The 21,707-nt window shown below is 42.8% G+C and overlaps 1 protein-coding gene across 2 annotated transcripts; it reads left to right on the forward strand.

Annotated features, from left to right (window-relative positions):
• The first annotated feature begins 3,100 nt into the window (after nt 1–3,100).
• FOXB2 (forkhead box B2) lies at nt 3,101–4,126 on the forward strand. 2 transcript variants are annotated; one of them, XM_032676175.1, is made up of 2 exons: nt 3,101–3,525; nt 3,592–4,126. In XM_032676175.1, the coding sequence occupies exons 1-2, from the start codon at nt 3,101–3,103 to the stop codon at nt 4,124–4,126; spliced, it is 960 nt and encodes a 319-aa protein (XP_032532066.1). The 2 variants fall into 2 exon arrangements, with proteins under 2 accessions (XP_032532066.1, XP_032532065.1); XM_032676174.1 differs by having other exon boundaries at nt 3,101–4,126.
• Nucleotides 4,127–21,707: the final 17,581 nt, after the last annotated feature.

A 21,707-nucleotide genomic window follows, 5' to 3' on the forward strand; every position in this document is an offset into this window, starting at 1 on the left:
GAAACCATGTTTCCACGTCGAGAGGGTTGCAGAGATAACTGGAGTAACCCAGGGTGACTGCCAGCAGTGTATCATTTGTACAACGTTACCCCCTTGAAATCTGAACTGGCCTGGTTGATGTCAGACCGAATACCCTGAGGTGTTTTTCTTTGATTAATTGTCTCAGAGGCTTCAAGAAACAGGTCTCGCTTTCACAAATAGCTGGGCGGACCGCAGCCCCGCAGTGTCGTTGCCCCATAAACGCGCATACTAACTGACCAGCAACTAGCCCGTGCGTGAAAGCACTTTTCTGATAGCTTGGGAAGGGCTCCCGTTAATCGCGGGCTTGCTTCGACATCCCCTTGCTTAGCGGAAGTCCCACCTTGGAGGCTGACGGGAGCGCAGAGGACAGAGCTAGAGGCACGCAACCTCGGGTTTCCTGCAGTGGTGCCCGCCGGAGGATGGTGCCCAGGTAGCTCCGGGCGACACTGGCCCTTCGTTCCCAGCCTCCACTATACCTTCCCGGAGAAAGAGAGAGTCACCACTGCCTCTGAGAGCGGTCGCGTTTGGAAAGGGTTGGGAGAAGAAAAAATGCAAACAGTGCATTTCGGGTCTCACCGGTCTTCTGATCTAGATCGGTTCTCCCGTGAAAAATAAAATCCGGGTGCAACAGCGATGTTAATGTGCGAAAGAACCAGGCTAAACACTCACACGTGCCGTACGGGGTTAAAACACTGGATTACTAACTGGTGAGGGGAGGCAGACAATGACTTTAAGATCCAGGACTTAGACTCTGAGGATAGAAGTAGAGGTTTTAATCAGTTAGGATAGGATTAATCGGTAAAACACGAGTAAAATATTTTTGGGGAAATGTACAGATGCATCAGGAAAGACGTCGGAATGTCGGCTCTCGCCGTTCTGGCAATACGGGAGACGCACCCCAAGGTGCTAGAGGAAAATGTTGCTGCCAGCGTGTCTCCTAGTTTCTCAGAGGAACAGCGAACGCTTTGGACAATAATCTGAAACGTTTTTTTCAGCACTTGCTTTCAGGCAAAATTTGGCTTTGCAAAATCGCGGCTACTTATTCTGATCCTTTACCTTTGATTACGCTTTTCATTTGACTGAACTTGATCAGGTATAATACTGCTAAATACACATTACTTGAAGGAGGGTTTTAAATTAGTGTTTTCCTTCGACCCCCTAGCAGAGTATAAGCAGACATTTAAACGTTGTTTTCTTTTTGGTTTCTTTCACTCTTCCTCTTCGCTACCTGTAACGCCTCACTCGGAGACAGACAACCAAGTCTGATGCTCAAACCAACTTCCCCCGACGGTGAGAGCGGAGCGCAGGCGGCACGGCCGGCTGGGTTCTACCCCAGTGCTGTTGCAGCCGCCTCTACCTGCGCGGGACAGACACCCGTGGAGTCTGACCCGCTGCACCAGTCTGGAAGGGTGGGCTTAGAAAAGCTCTTACATATATATACATACATACATATATACATATACATACACACACACACACACACACACACATATAGGTTGAAAGAGCCTTGAACCTATTTGCTCATTTAGCCAATAAAATTGGGACTAATAATTTAAACGCAGGCAACTCTTCCAGCATCTCGCTAATTGAGCTCTGGTAGTTGCTTACGTTGAGCAGGGTCTCTTTCAACTCTAGCGGCAGCTAAGAGAGCAGGCTTTCCTGTTTCTCGCTCAAATCTACAGCCTACCCTCTATAAACGCAGTACGTTTGTCGCACTGTCATTGATTCCTACTAATGAGCCGATCTGGCGCTAAGTAGCCCGTCTCGAAGCATGCAGATGATGCTTGGGCTAGTTCTTTCCACGTTTTCTATGAGCCGCGTCGAGGCGAGTAGCAGGAGTTGACCTTAACGACTTGGAGAGGACAGAGTAGGATTTTTTTGCATTTCTCTTGTTTTTCTGCAAGTCTCTGAGTAACTTCTTAAACATAATGACAGGAATGATAAAAGATTACTCCAAAGGGCCTGTATTTCCCGCTTGCTGTCACGCAGGGCTAGCTCGAGGGTCGCTTCCCTGGGGTGCTTGGCACACTAGCCTCAGGAAGGAGGAAAGACCTCTTACCGTTTTCCACCTCCTGGTGGTGCGGTGCTCTTGAAGGCCCTTCACGCCTACTGCTGGAAGCCGGACTGTGCGGGAGCGAGGGGCCAAAAGGAGGAAAGTGGATAATAGGGGGGCTGCGAAAGGGGCAGTGGTGGGGGAGCTGGGGTGGAAGAGGGGGGAGGAGGAAGCTTCCCTGCTTGGGCCGCTGTTCCTTGCCCTGTGTTTTGAAAGCAGATCTCGGTCTCACATGGAGTTTTTCTCAGCCTCTGGGCTCCACCTCGCCCTGCTGAGGAGGTGTGAGTGAAGGGGGAGCCGGGAGCCTCTTCTCGCTCCTCTTCCATGAAACGCCAAGTCCCCGTGCGTCTGTCATGTGATAGCAAGAGAGCAGGAGCTGCGAGGGTCTCCCGGCTCGGGCACCGTTACAAAACTGCGCTGGAGCGCGCAAGCCCCGCCACAGCCACGGCCGCCGCCTCACTCGCCTCCTCTCCCTGACGGCTCCTGGCGCTGGCCTCCGCCGCAAACTTTTCACCGGACTGAGCGGTGAGAGGGACGTTTATACTTCCTTCCTCCGCATCTCTGCAGAGGTCCGGGGTAATTTCATGCTCTGGAGCCCGTGGTGTCTGAGGAGCACCAACTCCAGTAGAGTGTGTCAGGCGGCAGTGGGGAAGTCCAGGAGACTCAGCGGCCTCCAGGAGGAAAGCGAGGACGCCAGCGGGGGCAGGGACCGGGCTCGGCCCCGTAGCCCCTGAGACTCCGCGGCCTGGGCGGCAGCTGTGTCTCCCGCAGGCAGCGGCGCAGCGAGGCAAGCGCATCCCACGGGGTGAGGCTGCTGGAGGGAGCCGTGTGCGGAGCCCGCCGGCCGGCTGCGAGGCGGTCACGATCGCCTGTGGCCCGGAGAGGTGGCGCCTAGGATGTAGAAACGGTGGCGGGGCAGAACAGCGCCGTCCTCGGCATCCCGAGTCCGCCGTGCGCGACACTGAGTGGTGCCCGCCTTGGCGCGGTGGGATCGTGTGGCCGCGGGAGGACTGTGGCGGGGCGGCGATGCCCAGGCCGGGGAAGAGTTCGTACAGCGACCAAAAGCCACCCTACTCTTACATCTCCCTGACGGCCATGGCCATCCAGCACTCGGCCGAGAAGATGCTGCCCCTGAGCGACATCTACAAGTTCATAATGGAGCGGTTCCCCTACTACCGGGAGCATACCCAGCGCTGGCAGAACTCCCTCCGTCACAACCTCTCCTTCAACGACTGCTTCATCAAGATCCCGCGGCGACCCGACCAACCCGGCAAGGGTAGCTTCTGGGCGCTGCATCCGGACTGTGGGGACATGTTTGAGAACGGCAGCTTCCTCCGCCGCCGCAAGCGCTTCAAGGTCCTGCGCCCCGAGCACCACCTGCCTGGCGGCGGCGGCAGCGGGACAGGCAGCGGCGGTCCCGGCAAGCCCCCGGCGCCCACCCCGCACATGGTGCACTACTTCCATCCGCACCCGCCGCCACCGCCGCCTCCATCGGGCAAGGTGCCGGGGCTGGCAAGCTCCGAGGCGGCCGTGGCCGCAGCCGCGGCCGCTGCAGCGGTGGGGAGGCTACCACAGTTTTCGCCCTACGGGAGCAGCCAGCCCTCGGGCTTCAAGCATCCCTTCGCCATCGAGAATATCATCGGCAGAGATTACAAGGGTGTGCTGCAGGCCGGCGGGCTGCCGCTGGCCTCAGTGATGCACCACCTGGGCTACCCGGTGCCCAGTCAGCTCAGCGGCGTGGTGAGCTCCGTGTGGCCGCACGTGGGGGTGATGGACTCCGTGACCAGTGTGCCCGTGTCCCCTGACTACGGACCCTTCGGCGTGCCTATGAAGGCGCTCTGCCACCCGCCGGCCCAGACCATGCCGGCTGTCCCGGTGCCCATCAAGCCGGCGCCGGCAATGTCCACTGCCTCGGCCATCCCTGCTCTGACGGTCTCTGCCTCGCAGATCTGCCCTGCTGCTTCCCCGGCCGCTGCTTCGTTGTTGGAACAGGCCGCGAGCAACAACCCCGAGGGCAAGGGCTCCCTCCACTCCGTCCTGGTGCACTCCTAAAGAGCAGGGGGTTGCGGGGGAGAGAGGCCCCCAGGCTCCCAGAGGAAAGGACGCGGGGCTTCAGGGCATGCATGCGGCACGGAAACCCGATCGATCTTATGACTATACCCCTGCTGGTGTCTGTATTTTTACCGTGTACAATCAGATTATTTGAGAGCTAGATCGCAGGTAAGAGCTTTTATCGTCAATCGCTAAATGTCATTAGTAGCGGAGAGGCGGCGTGAAAAATCATAGCTGGGGCCAAAGGGGCTGGTTCCGAGGAAAGGACAGAGAGGAAAGGTCTCCTCGACACCCCATCAGCCTGAAGCCATGCAGCCTGGGCTACCCTCTGAGCCCCTCTCCCGGGGCGGCCATCCCGGAAGTCCCACAAAAGCCGTGCTCGGTGGGAGAGGGGCTGCAATCTGCCGGCGGCTGGGGGGAGCAGAAGGATAAAGCCCTTGCTGAAATCTGCTTCTCCCTCCTCCACGACGGACGGGAAAACTCTGCCCCACCGTCCTGTAGATCTTGCTCCGAAAGAGGTGGGAAAAGCCTTGGACCCTGGCGAGCTGCAGGGTCCCAGGTCATGTAATGCTCGCTGTTTAAAGAATAAGCTTTAAATAGCTCGACTAAGTAGCGAGAATTCAAGTGACAATGGCACCGACGGCGAAGAGTTCCTTTGACTAACGATCACCTACCCTTCCCCTTCACACTTTCATAGTCTATTCTATAGTACCTCAGAAGGGACTGAAGCGTGACCTGGCCTCTCAAGCCGTGTGTGAGTGTCCGAGTTCCCTAGTTTCTCATTAAAATAAAACCAGCCCGGCGATTCGTAGATTGTGCTTTTCAGATCACCTTTCACCTCTCACGGACACCACTATTTTATACGTGTTGCTTGACGTTTCTTCCTCGTGAATCTGAACACAAAAATCTGCGGGTGGAGGTGGGGGCGGAGAGTGAAAGAGGTGGGGGAAAGTGGAGGAAGACAATGGAAAAATGGTTAAAAATTATTTGGGCAAAGCAGTTTAATGAAAGCAACCTTCCAACACACGAGAGGTCAGTGCAAGCAGAGGCATCAGAAGTCAGAGAGGGATGCGCTAGCTGATGAGTCCCGGCTGGTTTGTGAGTGATTGCTGCCGGACCCTGTCTGCCCTGCTGTATACCAATGCTCATTAAAGCCAATTGCTGATACTGTTATTTTAAATGCTCGCCTTTCACGTTGTTTAAGAAACCCGTGTTCGTAGCACAAGTTTGCGCTCCGTCACCACAAACTGACAGAAACACCCACAAGTTTTCTCCGCGGCAAGGCAAGGGGAGGAAAGGGAAAGAAAACTTTTACAGGTAAATCACCTGCTACAGAGGCACTTCGACTCGCCGCTGCCCGCAGCTCACAGGCAAAGCACCGGCGCTCGGGATGAGGACAGGGCACCGGCTCGGATCCCGACAGCAGGATCGGGAAGGCAGGTTAGTTTTGTCACTGGTTTCAGCGGGTGCTGAATCCGACCTGCTTTCTCGGTATTATCCCCTCATGCCTCGCACCTACTGTGGTCCGAGATTCCAGGTCGCTGTCCTCACTCTTGGGGAAGGGTATGGTGTGACAGATCGGCCGTTATTAGTGGACCTCTAGACAGAGAAACTTGCTGTGAAAAGCAAATCTGTTTGGTCTCAAGTACCGGCTGTCAAAGGTTTCCCCCACGCACATTCGTGGGGTCTGTTTGACCACTTGAAATTCAACAACTATTGAATTTCCAGTTGTGCTCTCTGCTCTGGCAGGGGTATGGAGGGGGTGAGGGGACGTCTTTTCACCTAAATTTCAAAAATTATAGAATTCCTAGCGCTGAAAAAATATTACTAATGAGACAAGGATCGGTATCACGATTTGTGAATCTGTCTGGAAAGTGAATTGCCTCCAAAGTGTTGCAACCAGATATACTGAGCCGAAACAAATGATTAAAAAAAAATAAGACAAAGGAAAAAGAAAAAGTACTTCACATTTTCTTTCTGTCTTTCATCTTAGGTAGGAATCCAAGCAGATATTTCTGCTGCTAAAACCAAATTGCTTATAGAGAAAGCAGCCCTCCAAAAAATCGTGAATAACACTACTTCTGTATTAGTACTATATGTATTTAAGCATATTCCACTGCTTTTGATGTGACTGTTGCGTAGTGCTCCAAGGAAGGAATCTGCATTTTCCCCTCACATTGGTCTAACGGGCAAAATTGATGAGGAACCCGAAGCAGAAGAAGTAATCCTCCTGGGAATTAGTCAGAGGATTCTGGTTAGTTTTAAGGTTCTGGATCGTCTAAATTTCATCGCGGCAAAACTTTTTTTGGTGTGAGGAGGCCAGTCCGGGTATCTGGGTATCGCGGCGGGCGGTAAGCAGGAGGTCCCCGCCGCTTTTTGGCCCCGGTTAGGGGCGGGCGGCGGCAGGGCAATAGGTGCAGGTGTCATGATAACAACCCCTGGCGCAGTGGCTATCGCGACGAGAGAAGGTCTCTGGTTGGAGGCGAGACGGGGCTGAGGGCCGAGCCCTCGCCCATCGCCCGGAGGGACGCACGGGACGGTGAAGTACCCAGCGATTTGCCTACACGGGCGCTGTGTGCAGCAGGTTTTCCTCACCATAAGGGCTTTGGGGAGTGGGAGTTTAGGCCACAGGTCACTCACCCAGAGGGCTTAGTGTGACTCCCGAGTTAGTGGCCTGCACTCTGTATGACCGAAAGACGGTGCTATTTCCTGTAGCTACTACGATGAAGATTACAGAGGGTTAGAACCTGCTAATTTGAGACTGTTAGAGGGGAAGGGAAACTTAACTATTTGACTAGAATTTTCTAACTTGTTTATACGCCTAGTTTTCTTTATTCTTAAGTATTTCATCTCTAAACATAGCCTTTGCAATGCTACACAAATTTTGCACCAATAACCAAAAATCCCAATATACAAACAAACCCAATCCCAACGCTGTTTAAAATCAGATGATGGTACAAGATGCAGAGAAATTAAATAGTACTCTTTCCTCCAATTTGAAAAGCAGGTGTAAACCAGCGAAGGGTAACATTTTTCACTTGTCAAATGAAACAGGGCAACATTCTTGTGGTAACTATTAGATTTTGTCTATCTGCTTTACTGAAACACCTCATGCAGAAATAGGTTGCCTTCAGATTAAACTGCTCATGTGTTCTGCACAGAAAACACAGCTCAATCTTTCCTGAGTGGGTGCAGTCAGGGTGGTTGTAAACAGAAGAAGTGGATGGAAGCAGGACAAGCAAGTTTATTCTTAATATCATCATGCTACCAAAGATAGTGAAGTAAAAGTTAGTGTTAGAGGAATGGAGGCCTAGAAAAGGCATAGATCTCACCCCCGTACGCTTCTGGTTTATTTTGGCTAGGTAATATAGTGACTGTTATTTCTACGTATGGGAAACTATCCCTAAATAAGGCATTGCTTTGTGTATTTTAAGCTTATGGAGTGTGCAACTCAAGATAGAAAAGCAAATGCTGTAAGGATCTTAAGATTAGTGTGGTTTATGGTCTAAATGTGACAGCAATGTTTCAGTGGCTATGTTCTGATCTCAGTGATACCTGCTATAATATAACAACCAGTCTCATAACTGAAAATCTGGACCCCATTGATCTAATCCTGAAGTCTCTCTGGATAGAAATTCATATGGCAAATCTGCTTGGAATTTTGCTGCTGCTCCCGTGGGATCAGATTTTCCTCTTTATTTTAAGATTTTATTTTAAAACATCCCTGTAAGTGCTTGAAATCTGTAATAGTTTTGGTTTTGGAAAGTAAAGTTTCGCTTTGGTTTCTGGAGTTTTGTGGGACATATGATTAGATTAACCAGCTTTAGTTAGATAAATCAGGTTTAATTTTAGACATTTCATGCTAAAGACAAAAAAATTACTGACTACAGGCCCCTATCCTGGACATATTTAAGTATGTAACTCTTTTGTTTAAAGAATTGGTGCTTATATGATGTTGTCACTGGCACTGGCCATGGAGGAAAGCACTCTTCTCAGAACTTCTGAAGGAAACCTAAGTTCAAGATCACTTCAGCTCAAAAGGATTCAAAGTCACCAAAATGGGTCAACTGCAAAATGGCACATGGCGTAAGTTATGATTTTTGGTTCTATAGAAAGCTATGTAGCAACAGCAAATGCAGGGTTTATGAAGTGTCAAATAAGCCACAGGCTTTGTTTTTCTACAAAGGCAAAGTCCAAGAGTCATTGGAGAAAACACATCATGAATGGAGAGAGGGAAGGAAGGATAGGAATAAATGGCAAATTTTCACACCAGAGAGCCATATGGACTGTTGTTGGGTGTCCCAGAAATTCATAATTGTGGTGTGCAAATGGTGAGTTACAGTTGGGAAAATGACAAATGTTTGCTAATATTAAGTTGTTCATACTAACAAAAAAGAATAGCCAACAAATTGGGAATTTCTGAAAGATATCCACACTGAGTTACAGGATAATAAAATGGAAAGTGAAATCCACTGTTGATGTATGCAAACTGATGTGCATGGGGAAAATATTTCTTGTTTTATATTATAACAATGGGTCCTGAACTTTGGATGCTTATTATATTATGGCAAATATCTCTAAGAAAATGTTGGCTTAGTAGTCATTAGCTGTGGAAAAAAAAAAGAAAAGAACTATGGGGAAAAAAAGAACATAACAGAAAATACCATGTCCCTATTTAAACCCAAAGGAATCCGGAATGCATCAGGAAGACCTGCAAGTTCTTCACACCTGAAAGGAGATATATTAAAACTGTCAGAATACAGATAGTATTACATGGGATGATCAAGTGTACATCTTCTGTACAAGTAGCAATTCAATAGTCTGAGACTCCTCAGCATGGAAAGCAAGTATACAGAAAGATGTATGACACAAATTTACAAAACTGGGAGAGACCTGGAGAAGGAGGTTAAGGCACACTTGCTCATTCTTTCTCTTAATACCGGAACTGGCAGTCATCAAAAACATTCAAAGGAAAGAGGGGATACTTCACTGTTGTGGGGATACTGTTGTGGGGATCCTGTTGTTTCAGGATGTTGAGGGTGTTAAAATTTTACATGTGTTTTAAGAACAAGTGGAAAATTCATGTAAGATAAATCCACTCATGCTTGTTCCATAAAAAGGTGCTATCTCTTGCTCAGATTTGCTATGCTAGTAATGTATTTCTGAAAGTATCATGACATATTTTTCCTGTCCTACTCTTTCTAGAACATCCATTATTTGCTTACTGGGCTAGGAGACATATGACAATTGTTCATGATCAGGGTTTGTGACTTTCATTTGTAGCCAATTGTCCTGAATGAAAGCAATTCTTTAATGTTATTTCAGTGTACAATATGTGAAGTAGACATCATGGATGTTTGTAGGCATGCAGTTAAAAAGAGTAAAGACTCCAAAGGCTAACTGCATATGTTTTATATGAAAAATACTTTAAATGGTCCAGGAATGAACCAGTTCCTCATTTCAAGGACAGTGTAACATTGATTGGAATAACTTGCTTATTTTCTGATGAAATCAATTTTAACAGTTAGAAAGTTTATGCATGAGAGACTAGCCCCTTTTTTATATTATGACTGCATAACTGACGAAGTTAACTGAATATGGGTACAGATTTGAATTCTCTCTAGTATGGACAAGGAACTCAGACTTCTGTGTCCTAGTACTATAATACTGGGCAAGATATGCCATGTATATCTGAAGCATTCATGTTCTAGGCACTGGCAGAGGTGCCAATGTATTACTCTTGTCTATACCTCCTTCTCTGGTTGCAGGACCAGTGAAAAGAAACTGCTTTTTGAAGGAGAAAATAAACAAGTTCTGACACATGGGAAAAAACAACTCTAGTGCTGAGGTTCACAGAGCTTTGGAAGATAAATTCTACTGCATTTGACATCCAGAATGTAACACAGTATCTTATATTTCCCTAGATTTCACACAGATGCTTAGTCTACAGCGGGAGAGGTAGTCATTCAAATTTGTTTTTAAGGCAAAAGACCTGGGAGAAAGCTATAAATTCACACTGCATGAACTGCTTTATTATGCATTACTCATTAAAGTAATCATTGAACAATAGAAAGTAACAACCCTTAGAACAACCATAGACACCAATGATGCCCCAGATTTTTAAGCCCAAGAGTTATCTTAAAGCAGTCATTTGAAAAATTAAAACCAACTTGATATTCCTTATCAACTAACCATGCCCCTTATTGTTAAAAGGTAGGGTTTTGGCTGAATATCATCTTACCCAATGAATAAATCAATAGGCAAAGAGTTCTTACACTGGTAAGGGCTGCTAATTTTTACTATCTTCAATATAACAAAATATAGGCTTTTAACTCTGTGAACTGTACAACAAACTCCCAGCGTGGATCAGGTCTTCCTTTCATGATGGTCTGAATAACCTGAATTTCAATCAATGATTAATACTGGATAGAATTGCATAGAGAAAGAATGAAAATGCATTTTCATGTACTGCGCGCACCATAGAACTGCTACTGAAAAATGATCGTTTGCTGAAAAAGTGTAAAAAAACCTTCGTAACATGATTGTAGAAGCTATTCATGTTTTATTAAGCTGTTATTTTATGTGGTATGTGTGATTTGGATTTATCCTCTCTTAAGTCTTGAAATCAGGTTTTTCTTAATCCCTCTGTGATCTTTTGACTGTGGTTGGTATGAATTTGTACCATAACAGATTAGTAAATATGCAAATTACTGTGATACTTCATATGCTTAATAAAATATATGGTTGTCACTGGTAGGTGCCTACATCTTGTTTAAGTGATTATTACTGACTGCTTATGAAAAGCTTTCCTGCTACACAAGACTTTGGAAGAAAATGCAATGTAACATGCTACGTTGCTAGTTGATTATTACAATACACAATTTTTAAAGTGGAGTGGGACCGTTGGGATGAGACTAGAAAGAGAATCAATTAATTTCTTCTTCAACTATTTGCAGCAGAGATAAAGAAAAAACCATAAAAGGATGAATATGATACATCTTCAAAATGAAATGGTACCAGTTACACTACTGAAACATAAAAAGTGAATTGAGATCCTTACTGAGCCTCTGTATCTTTACATTATATCTGTTTATAAGATTTCTTAAAAATGGGAAATGCCTCAATTTATTTAACAACTTTCAACTTTGTTGAAAACAAACAAACAAACATGTTGAAAACATGGGCTTAAATTTGACAGATACAAGAAGCTCAGAAGATTCCCTTTACTAATAAATTGTAAGACCACAGATTTGGGCTACAAGCTCATTGAAAGGGTTTTACTTAAAAAATATACAAGGCTCCAAAAATCCACCCACCAGATTATTAAAAGAGTCTTCAGTTTTTTATACACTTTCATAGGACACAAGGGAGAAGACATGATGCACATTTCTCAGGAGATCAAATAACACACTTTTATTCACAAACTAGAAAATAAGTGAACTTGGCAAAAGTTTAAAGAGCAATATTCAACCAAAATAAAGCATTTCACAAAGCACTGACTCAGCACATACTAACCCGTACAACTCAGCAAAATCCAACCCATTCAGCTTTAAGTTACCCAAATATCAAGAAAGGAGATGAGTAGAGGAAGAAGTAAAGAAAGAGCAAGAAAAAGAGGGAATTATAGCTACCATGCCATATCCAGCATAGATGCCGCTACAAGGAGTCCAGGAAATGGCACGACCACAACCATGCATGTCCTTGTTTTTATCTGCTCTGGCTCCCTGTGGCCACCCTGCCAGCATGACTTCTGGCCCACTGACCACTCTGGGGCTGGACTGGGGCTCTGGGGTGGGATGAGGGGCAGTGCTCCCAGTGTGCCAGTGACAGCTGCTCTGGGACTGCCTAAAGAGGCTTGAAAGGGTTGGGGTATGGTGCAGGGCACTATTTCACCTTCATGAAATTCAACTGTCCCTTCCTCCACACACACACTTGAGTTGGTCTGAGTCAATAATTAATATAATAAGCCAGTGCCTTACACAAATAAGTAGAAAAGTCATTGAATATGCAGGACTGTGAATGAAAGTCAAGAAAAAAATAGGAATTTCTCATAATTTCCAATACCTTCAGCATACATACAGTACTCTTACTGTCACCTTCATTCATTCCTTCCTTGCACAGTACTTTTTACCACACTGAGTTTTGTTCATTTCTGATTGTGATTTCAGCTCCATAGTACCAAATTCAAAAGTGCTTACTCTACAATCCATGCTCTCCCAATTTGACAGTGAATTCCTCCTAAGTTCTCCTGGAGTATGAAATTTCATGATCAAATCCCTATTTTTTTGTGAGATGTTATGATTTTATGTAATTTTTTCAGCTACTGACACTACAATTTTTTAATGTGAAGAGGTTCTCTAGGGAAGTTAAGTATGCTGTCAATAGATTTAGTTTTCCTAATTCTGCCTGAGAAGCATCAGAAACACACATTTCTCCCAGGTAGGAATCAGAAAACTGTTGAACTCAACCTCACTCCTCTGATTTGCTGAAAATTTAAATTGTCACTGGAACTGTTCTCTATTTAGGTGGCCAGTGAGAAGAGTGCGATCACACTAGTGAGTTGTCATCAGAGAGGCAGCTTGTGACTCTCCGCAGTTTTCTAGAAGTCCTGAAAATGGTGAATGAGGATTTTTTTTAACTTCATGTCAGAAGACGGCAGGAAGGCATTCGTCACTACTGGCTTTTAAGAGCATATCTTTCTAACACTAGCTGTTTGGTGAAGAAGATAGCTGCAAGACCTCTGCCAAGGTTTACTCTCTTCTGCAGGAAATTGCCTCTTTTGAACAACAGTCTGAACTTTTTCATTCTGATGTCAACAATCCCTTCCTTGGGACTGTTGTGTGCCAGAAGACTAAGAGGAAGAGTAGATTCACACAGTTTCTATTCACATCTTGCTGGTGGATATAATGAAAGGAAGGATTCAATTACTGTGTCCCAATACAGCTAGGACATTCAGAAACTTCTCTATGGGTACCAAAACATACTGCTGTTATGTGTTTAGAAACACTACTTTCTGGCCCACCAGGCCAAATAATGAAAACAGTTAGGGATCTCCTTAGTGAAAGGCATCACTGTAACAAAAGAAGAGATAAACAAAAACCAACCAAACAAATAAAAACAAAAAAAAAAACCCACCCAAAAATCAAAAAAATTTCTTGGGAACTTGCAAGTTAGAAGAGAAATGAAGTATTACACACTCAAAGAATCAGCAGGTCCAGTAAAGATTGAGTTGGATTTTTTTTTCGTGCTAGATATAGACGCAGAATATAAAAAGCCACTACTGCCAGATTATACAGACAGAGCATATAAAGAAAACCTAGCTTCACTTAGTTAGCTGGTAATAGAGACAGGGGATGTATCTAAACCTCACAAATATTGGTTCAAGTCTCACCTTGCAAGCTCCTCTTCTCTTTCATGGGAACAGCTTTTCATTTTGATACTTTCCTTTAAGTTCAGTTCCCAGAAAGGGATAGGTGGAAACAATAAATAGCTTTTGAAATACCACATTGTGTTCATAAAACTCTAGTGTAGTTGCTGGTATCTGTCCTGTTTGGAAGAAAGCAATAATAAATATCCACTTGCATTCTCATGCAAATAAGCTTTGGTTCCAGCACTGTCTCAGAGACAGTCTGAATGCAGACAGATTTCCTCTTTCCTTTGAGTCTTATCTGAGCCAAATATTTTCATTTTCTTACTGAGATAAGCTATCTAATCAAGTTTCTTTATCCCTTTGAGCTCTGTGGTTTCTGATTAGCATTATCCCTTTTCCAAGCGCTATGGAGCATCGTCTCCTTGGAAGAATTGCCTTGCTCTGCCTCAATGTCCTGATGCTGACAGATGGCAGAGTCCAGACCCAAATATGGATAGATGGATGGATGTCATGTTTTTATTGCTTTGCACTTAACCAATTAGGCAGTTGCTTTCATCTCCAGCATGGACACTACCCAGTTCTTGGTTATGCAACTATTTATTCTCAATATTTTTGCTTATCAAATGTTTCCTGCTGTCCTATCTAGCAGTGACAAAATACTGGAAAATGGACAGATGAAAGTTTCACAGAAGCAGTAAAAGATGCTGAGAGCTTGTTAAATATTCTAGCAGGTCCTCATCCTAAGAATTTCCGTGAATTGCATTGTCATCCAAATGCTTTGGGGGGCCTTAATGATCACAAAGGTTTCAGCTGGACCACCCAGAGCTGTAAATGGGAAAAGAAGCCTCAAGGGCCTCTTGTAAGATTAAAGTTGCTCCCACTTTAACATCTTGAAAGTATTCTATGAGGGCCTTCCCACTATCATCAAGTAATGAAAACCTGTCTTTGTACTTATGCAATCACTTTAGTATCACTGTCCTGCCTGAAAGCTAGACAGGAAGAAAATAGTCACCTGTAAGACTGACCTGAGAGAACTGTTATGTCGTAGCATTAAGACGTAATGATTTATGTATCCTGATAGAATCTAATTTATATGCTACCCGCCTATAGAATTAGCACCAACTTTTGTGTCCTGCATCATGAAGAAATGTTCCTTGTCTGTCAGAAACAAAATTAACAAAGATGCTACTGATGGCCCTTCTATGAATCTTTCATTAATAAAGCTTCCATTCAAGAAGAGTATCCAATTTTAAAACTTTTACAAATGAAAAGGGTAGGATGCATTTAATGACTTAAACTCAGCAGGAGAAAGGAGAAATGACCTTACAAAGTAACAGATACAGTTAGGTAAGGAGTTGCAAAATTGGCAATATGTGTACCTTAATACAATTATAAAAGAAACAAATTAAACTACATCATAGCCATCAAAATATGTAGCTACATGGACTATATATATAAAACTAGTATAAAACCAGATTTTTGAACAATAGTATTCTATTTTCTATCATAATTCAAATGGAGTGAAATATATTTATTCCAATACTTCTATAATAACATAGCTACTTGTCTGGAAACAGGTACATAATGTAAATAAAGAGGAATAATATAATAGATACATTATTTTAAAGCTATTGCAAATACACCACTGAGAAATCTTCCCCCAACACTGGAGCAGAATAGAATATAATCAAACTATTGCAAATTGTCCAATGCTGGAATTAAGGTTGTAGCGAATATCCGACATATGGTCTATTAATACCTTATTTTTCACGTGGGTTGTTGCATCTGCTTGTCCATAGTTATGAACTGAAAACCTGCTATCTATGTATGTCTTCTGCTAGTGAATATGTGTAATAAGCAGAAAATTCAAGGCAAAGAGACAACCATATGGCAAGATCATAGATTGTACAAAAGACAAATATTCTCACTAGTATCTGATGTTTATAAAAATTTACAGCCATCGGCTTGCATTTTAAGTGGGATAGTAGCACTTGCTTTGGCCTGTTGAGAGACTGTCCAAGCACGTGATAGTTGTTTCGCTGTTCTAAGAGCAAGAACTTTTAAGAGCATGTTTCTGTGATACTAACATTAAAACAAAAGTCTTCTTCATGAAGCACTGAAGCTGTACATTTTTATGAGGTGAAAGTTTCCACTGGTCTCTGACAATTTTTAGAGACTCAGAGAAGATAATTTAATCACATGAGAGAATATTTTAATGTAAGAAGACTTCTTCATTGAGAAGAACATGTTTCAAAGTACAAAAATGTCATCATTTTGCCTTACCTTCTAAATCCTTCTGTAAATTGTAGACAGTGTATAAAAAATATATCAGAAATGGAATGTTACGTGCACAGACATTAACAACATATGATCACAGTGTACTCTTAGATGACCCTGTGTTTTAGTGTTCCTTTCTTGATTCCTCATATATCATGATGTAGAATTGCTACATCATGATGAAACAGTAAGTGAAACAGCTTAAATTGTCATAAAAGGCCAATCGAGCCACATGCATAATAGCATTCTTTAATTAAAAAAAAGACTTAATAAACTAATTGACAGAACAAAGCTTCCAAATTTAGGAAGATTATGGCTTAATGTGCAATTCTTTGGCTTTTCACAAACATCCTCAGTGCCTTGCTGGAACCTTCCCCCCTGCACCTGGACCCTAGCTCATTGTGCTATAAGGATGGTTATTTTGGCTTGGAAAGAAGAGGACTTTCATGACTTCAAACATGGACATTAGATCAAGTTTTTTTGCCTCACATAATCCTGTCTTTGATGTCACCAGACTGAGGCCTCTCAGAATAGAAAGAGAAAGCTGTGAAAAGAAGCGCATTTAATTTATACATTTAAGTGCTGCTGTTCTAATTCACCAGTGTAGCATTTTCATTGTTTTCTGCTTCGCATCCTAAAGGCAGGCTTACACCAGGCAATTACAAATGGTTCTTCTGAACAAATAATTGAAATTCACTAATTGTGGATAGGTTAAAAAATGTCAGAATTGGAGGTGCGAGGTCAAATATATTTCTGTTGGCACTGCTGAAGTTACAGGCTACCCTTTTCGCTTGCCTTAAAGGATGAGTACTTGTAACTGCTTGTTTTAACAGCAGCTAATCAGGTAAGATGCCTGAGACAAAAATCTAACATGAAAATTATATTTTGCATTTGCCTTCAATCCAGAACAGTTGTCCTGAGTTGTCCTGAGTTAAAACAACAAATCTTTAGAAGGTGGTATGGAAGATTGCTTTGCAGTATGGAGAGAATTAATGTATAACATTCTAATGAAAATTAATGTACCACATTTACAAAACCCTCCTCTTGTAACTGCAGCAAGGAGTCAGTTGTAAAAATGGAGATTGAATCTATGTGCAAACACCTCTGTGTGAATAATTCCACCAAGGTATTGGTGGAGCAATAGCTCTGCAATCAATTATCTTTCCTTTACCTAAAAAAGTTAGTGAAACGTCTGAGGGATTGTGAGACATAATTTCTGCATAGTTTACCTTACAAAACCAATGATTTAGTCTTTCACAAAACAATTAGCCTCAAATTATCCACAAAGAAATTACCCACATTATTTTCTAGTGAATTTTGTAACATAGGAATTTTGTGCCAAAGTTCATAAAAACAGTAGAATTTTGTGCTTATCATAGACAAAGCAGAACTCTGTTTGTGTTTGTGCATGTGGACAATGGAAATGTGCTGCAGAAACAGAAATATGACATAAAACATTCTGTCAGAGAGGTCTTTTTGTTTCATGGATTTGCTAAATTAATGGATTCAATAAAAGAAAACTGGAGTATCCAAAAGTAAAATTATACATGCCTTCCTGATTCAGAAACCTTTATGCATAGTGATCATTGCCATGATCCAAAACCAATTTCTTCTTTCACTTTCACCAACATATAATAAACAGGATAAAATTTACATTTTTGTCTGTTGCCTTACCAAAGGCATTGTGCCTATTTCACTAAATACAGTTGGTCCAAGGCAAAGTACTGCTGACTTGAGCCATTCAAAACTTACAAACTCTGCCTTCCCCACAACCACAAATCTTTTTCTTTCTCTTTTGAAAGTGTGAACTGCCGAAGTTCAGTTCAAAGTCCTTCTTTATAATAACAAAACTAAAACTTATTTCTCCTCGAAACACAATCTGATACGCATCATATTTATAATCTCATTAACTTGAGAGAACAAGAGTTCATAAATGTACCCATTGCCATTACTGGAATTTTTATATTCTTGCTCCTACTACCATTTCTCACCATTCCACTACCTGTAGCCGTTTGGATTTTGCTCTGCGCCAAGTCCCTGAACTACAGTGAATGTCTTCCTCCGCCCCGCCATTGGATAAAGGAGAGAGAAGGGAAAAGAAAACAACCCAAAGGACCCAAAATAAAATGAACTAAAGCAATATAAATATATTTACATGTATATACAATTACAGAACTATGTGTATGGCCAGTCTTTGCGAATGAAGATTTGGGAAAGGTCTTTACCCTTCGAGCCTGCGCAGTGGATTTTTAAGGTGAGACACAGTGTGCGCTGAGCTGAGCCCACCCTTTAATCCTAAGGTTCATCTGCCGGGGCCGAGCGAGCTTGGACAGTGGCAGCGAGGTCCTCAGGACGTAGGTTTGTTTAGAGTGACCTTCTCTTAGATGGATGGTCTTACAGGGCTGACGAGCTCCACCTGCCCAGAGGAGTTCCCTGACTGGGAATAGAACCTGGGCCGCAGTGGTGAGAGTGCTGCATCCCAACCACTAGATCACCAGGGGTCCACAACAGAACTATATCCATATAAGAAAAGACAACCCCAACACCCCAAAACTAAAACAGAAAAACACAGATATAAGCAGATATACACAGCTAATAGAGAGCTAGCAAACAAAGAGAATCTTAATACTTTCCTTGAGACAGCAGAAAGCCACTCCACCAAAATCTCTCCTCCCAGGTTTGGGAAAACAACAGGCCACAGCAGGCCTCACTCCTAGGCAAGCGACACCAGCCTCAGGGACCTGCTGTCTTCAAGTGCAGCAGAAGAGAAGAGGGGAGAAACCTCTCTCCTTATTTATACTCTTGCTTATGTAAAAAATCAGACAGAATACTGGGAAATGGCAACTTCCCTAGTTTTGACCTGGTTACCAAGGAAGGCCTATATTAAATCATCACACTATCAAAACTCAATTTTAATTATATGTTTTACCACTATGTAGACTAAAGTTCCACACTGGCAGTTACTGAGTTGAAGCAGAAAATCTAATTTTTCCATACAACGTTTTTCTCTCCAGTGCTTAACATTCATTTTATGTCACCAGCACAAATCAGTGTTATCCATAGGCTCTCATCCATGACACAATTACACATTATTTCCCCTTTTACAGTGCTTTTTATGGCTACTAAAGTTTATTTTAAGAGATGTATTCTCTAGGGGTTTTTTCCTGCTTTCTAGTGTGAGGTTAACATGAGTTATACCCTAATTTGTATTTATTAATAGGTTATGGTTCTGACTTCATCATCATGAGAAACACTACTGGCTTCCACAACTACCTTTCTGATGATCATAAAACCAATATTAAACAATGAGGGAAACTTTAAAAAAAAACCCAACAACAACAAAAAGCTGCACCAAAAAAACCCTGTCTAAAATTGAGGCATGGGTGCCTAAACACGACCTAGATTCTGTGCTGTGTTACTTTCTGTAGTCTTTGCCACTGTGGATTTCGATGTAAAAATTTATATTGGAGCACTGTCCCACCTGTGCCAGTTTACCCCACTGATTCCATGACTTTTGGAACGGAAGGTTAAAAAAATTCCTTACAATAGTCAGAATATATAAAGCTCTAGGCAAGGAAATGTCATAGCCCTGCTATTGTTCCTATTGACATCAGTCCAACTGACATTGCCAGGGGTTGGATCAGTCTCCTGTTTTGGCGAAGAACAGAATTGATCTGCCAATTCTCCATGTAGAGTTACTAATATGTTCTGCATTTCTGGCACACAGTCACAATTGCCTAAGGATCAATCATATTTAAGTAGACTAGCCACTCAGAATGAGTAGAACTACTCCTTCCCAACAGGTATAGGAAAACAAGAGTATCAGCATTATATTAATCCATTAGACTATCCAAGACCCTGTCAAGAAATAAGTATTGTATATAGAGATATAGTTTATTTAATTGTAATTTATAGTATATGTGATTTCATGAGAGAATTTGATCAAATAAAAAAAAATCAAAAATTCTGCAGATACTGTCTGCAGTATGGCCTGCAGACAGTATTTACGAGTACTACAAGTATTGTAGTAATACTTGTACTGCTAGTGGTTGGGGATCATTTCAGAGTGGTCCAGAGGTTGCTCTCTGGCACAAAAGGGATGGCAGTCCAGGAAATGGAAGAGAGAATGGCAGAGAGCTTCCCCTGCTCCATTTTCCTCTGGACAGAGCAGCACAACTGGGAACCAGTAATGCCTCCACAGACTGCCTCCTTTCCCACTTAGGTGGATGAAACAGCCACTTTTTTCTCTTTCTGCCACATGCCTTGGCTGCTAGGAGGTGTTGTTAACAATATGACTGAGTTTGGAAATCTTTTGTCTAGTGGGGAAAGGGGTTTGGGCTATGCCTTTATTCACATAAAAAAAGGAGCAAAGTCCTGAAAGATGGCAAGGGTTAGGACTGAGCACTTTGCCATCTTCCTCCATCTGTCTGGCCTAATTCATAGCCAACAGAATTTTAGTCACCTAGGGAACAGCTTAATGCTGTATGCAGCATGGGACACCTAAACAACGGCATGTTCCAGGAAGATTGGACATTTTACTCACCTTTAACAGGTATCAAATTATGTCTCATGCAGCTGGAGTGAATGCTGTATCACAGAGCTGCTGGAAACCAGGAAGCATGACGCTTCCAGCCATAGAATAAAGAAATGTTGTTTGACACTCAGTCAACATTGGCTATGTTAGGCTATCTCATTGAAGGAGTTTGGTGTATCCCATTCTGAAGCAAGTATTTTCTGTGGGGCTGCCACACAGCTTAATCCAGGGCTCAGGATTCTGCTACCTGACCCAGGCATACATGTTTTTCTGTGAAGACAATCCTATCAACGTGTATTTAAGAAATACTTAAATACTCATACCTTGTTATACTTCACTCCCTGCTCCTTTTCTCTCAGCACACATAGAAATCAATATAGAGATGCAGAGATAAGTAATACAAGTGAGTAAATATTGTGCAGACAATCGGTGGTCCTATTTTGGTGAGGACTGAAAAGTTAGGCTGCAGTTATCCATCCATATTTATCATTGTCACTTTGTGCTACTGATTTATGAGATGAAAAACCATCTATGTTCAAGTCTGAGTCTATCAGTGAATTACCACTTCCAATAGTTCTGCCAATACAATAAATCTCGTAGTTGTAACTGTAGGAGCTTCCCTTTAGACTCCTTTATCTCTGTTCTTCTGTCCACTTAGAGCGTAGGTTGGTACTAGATCTTTACTGGTAATCTAGACTTTTCAGGGCATCGATTCACAACCTTTCAAGGCCATCCATTTTAGGACAAAATATAGTACAAATGGTCATTAGTGAAAGTGAATGCAAATCTTTGATGGCAGCGCATGCTTATCTGACACAATTTTAAGTGGCTAAAGTAAATGTTATCAAGGGAGAATTTGACCCCAGGAAATTATTTCTTTTTGACTTGCAGTCACCCTTAGGCCTGTATATTTTCTGAACTGTCAATGACTAACATTGGAGTCAGAATTTTTTTATATAAGCTATTACAAACTAGAGATCTTACATCTTACAAGCAGAATAAATGATGCTTGTTTATCTTTTGAAAATGTTTCTTCGGATAACAGTAGAGTGATGATAATGTGATTAGATAGTTATTTTCATTAAAATGTTTCTATGAATAGGATGAATAATGACAACTGGATACCTGAGATAGACTGGATCTGAAGAGTCTGTTACCTACATACAGAGATCAGGAGGGGAATAATAATAGATAAATTGAATAGCAATTATACAAATGAAAGGATATTTGTATAATTATTTAAAAATGTAAAATTAAAACTGAATAAAAATTGTCATAAACCAAGTAGCCAAAATGAGTTCTAGAGGTAACTGGAATGTGGATAACCTTACCTGTGAGAATTCTCACAGATTGTAGCAGGGAGATACATTTGTGACTAGGAACTGTGATGTCAAAAGATA

This window comes from Chiroxiphia lanceolata, chromosome Z (genome assembly GCF_009829145.1).
Source record: "Chiroxiphia lanceolata isolate bChiLan1 chromosome Z, bChiLan1.pri, whole genome shotgun sequence".
NCBI lineage: Eukaryota > Metazoa > Chordata > Aves > Passeriformes > Pipridae > Chiroxiphia > Chiroxiphia lanceolata.

Bases quoted from the DNA above. Each gene is read 5' to 3' on its own strand.
- FOXB2 (XM_032676174.1), top strand. From the start codon at position 3,101: ATGCCCAGGCCGGGGAAGAGTTCGTACAGCGACCAAAAGCCACCCTAC.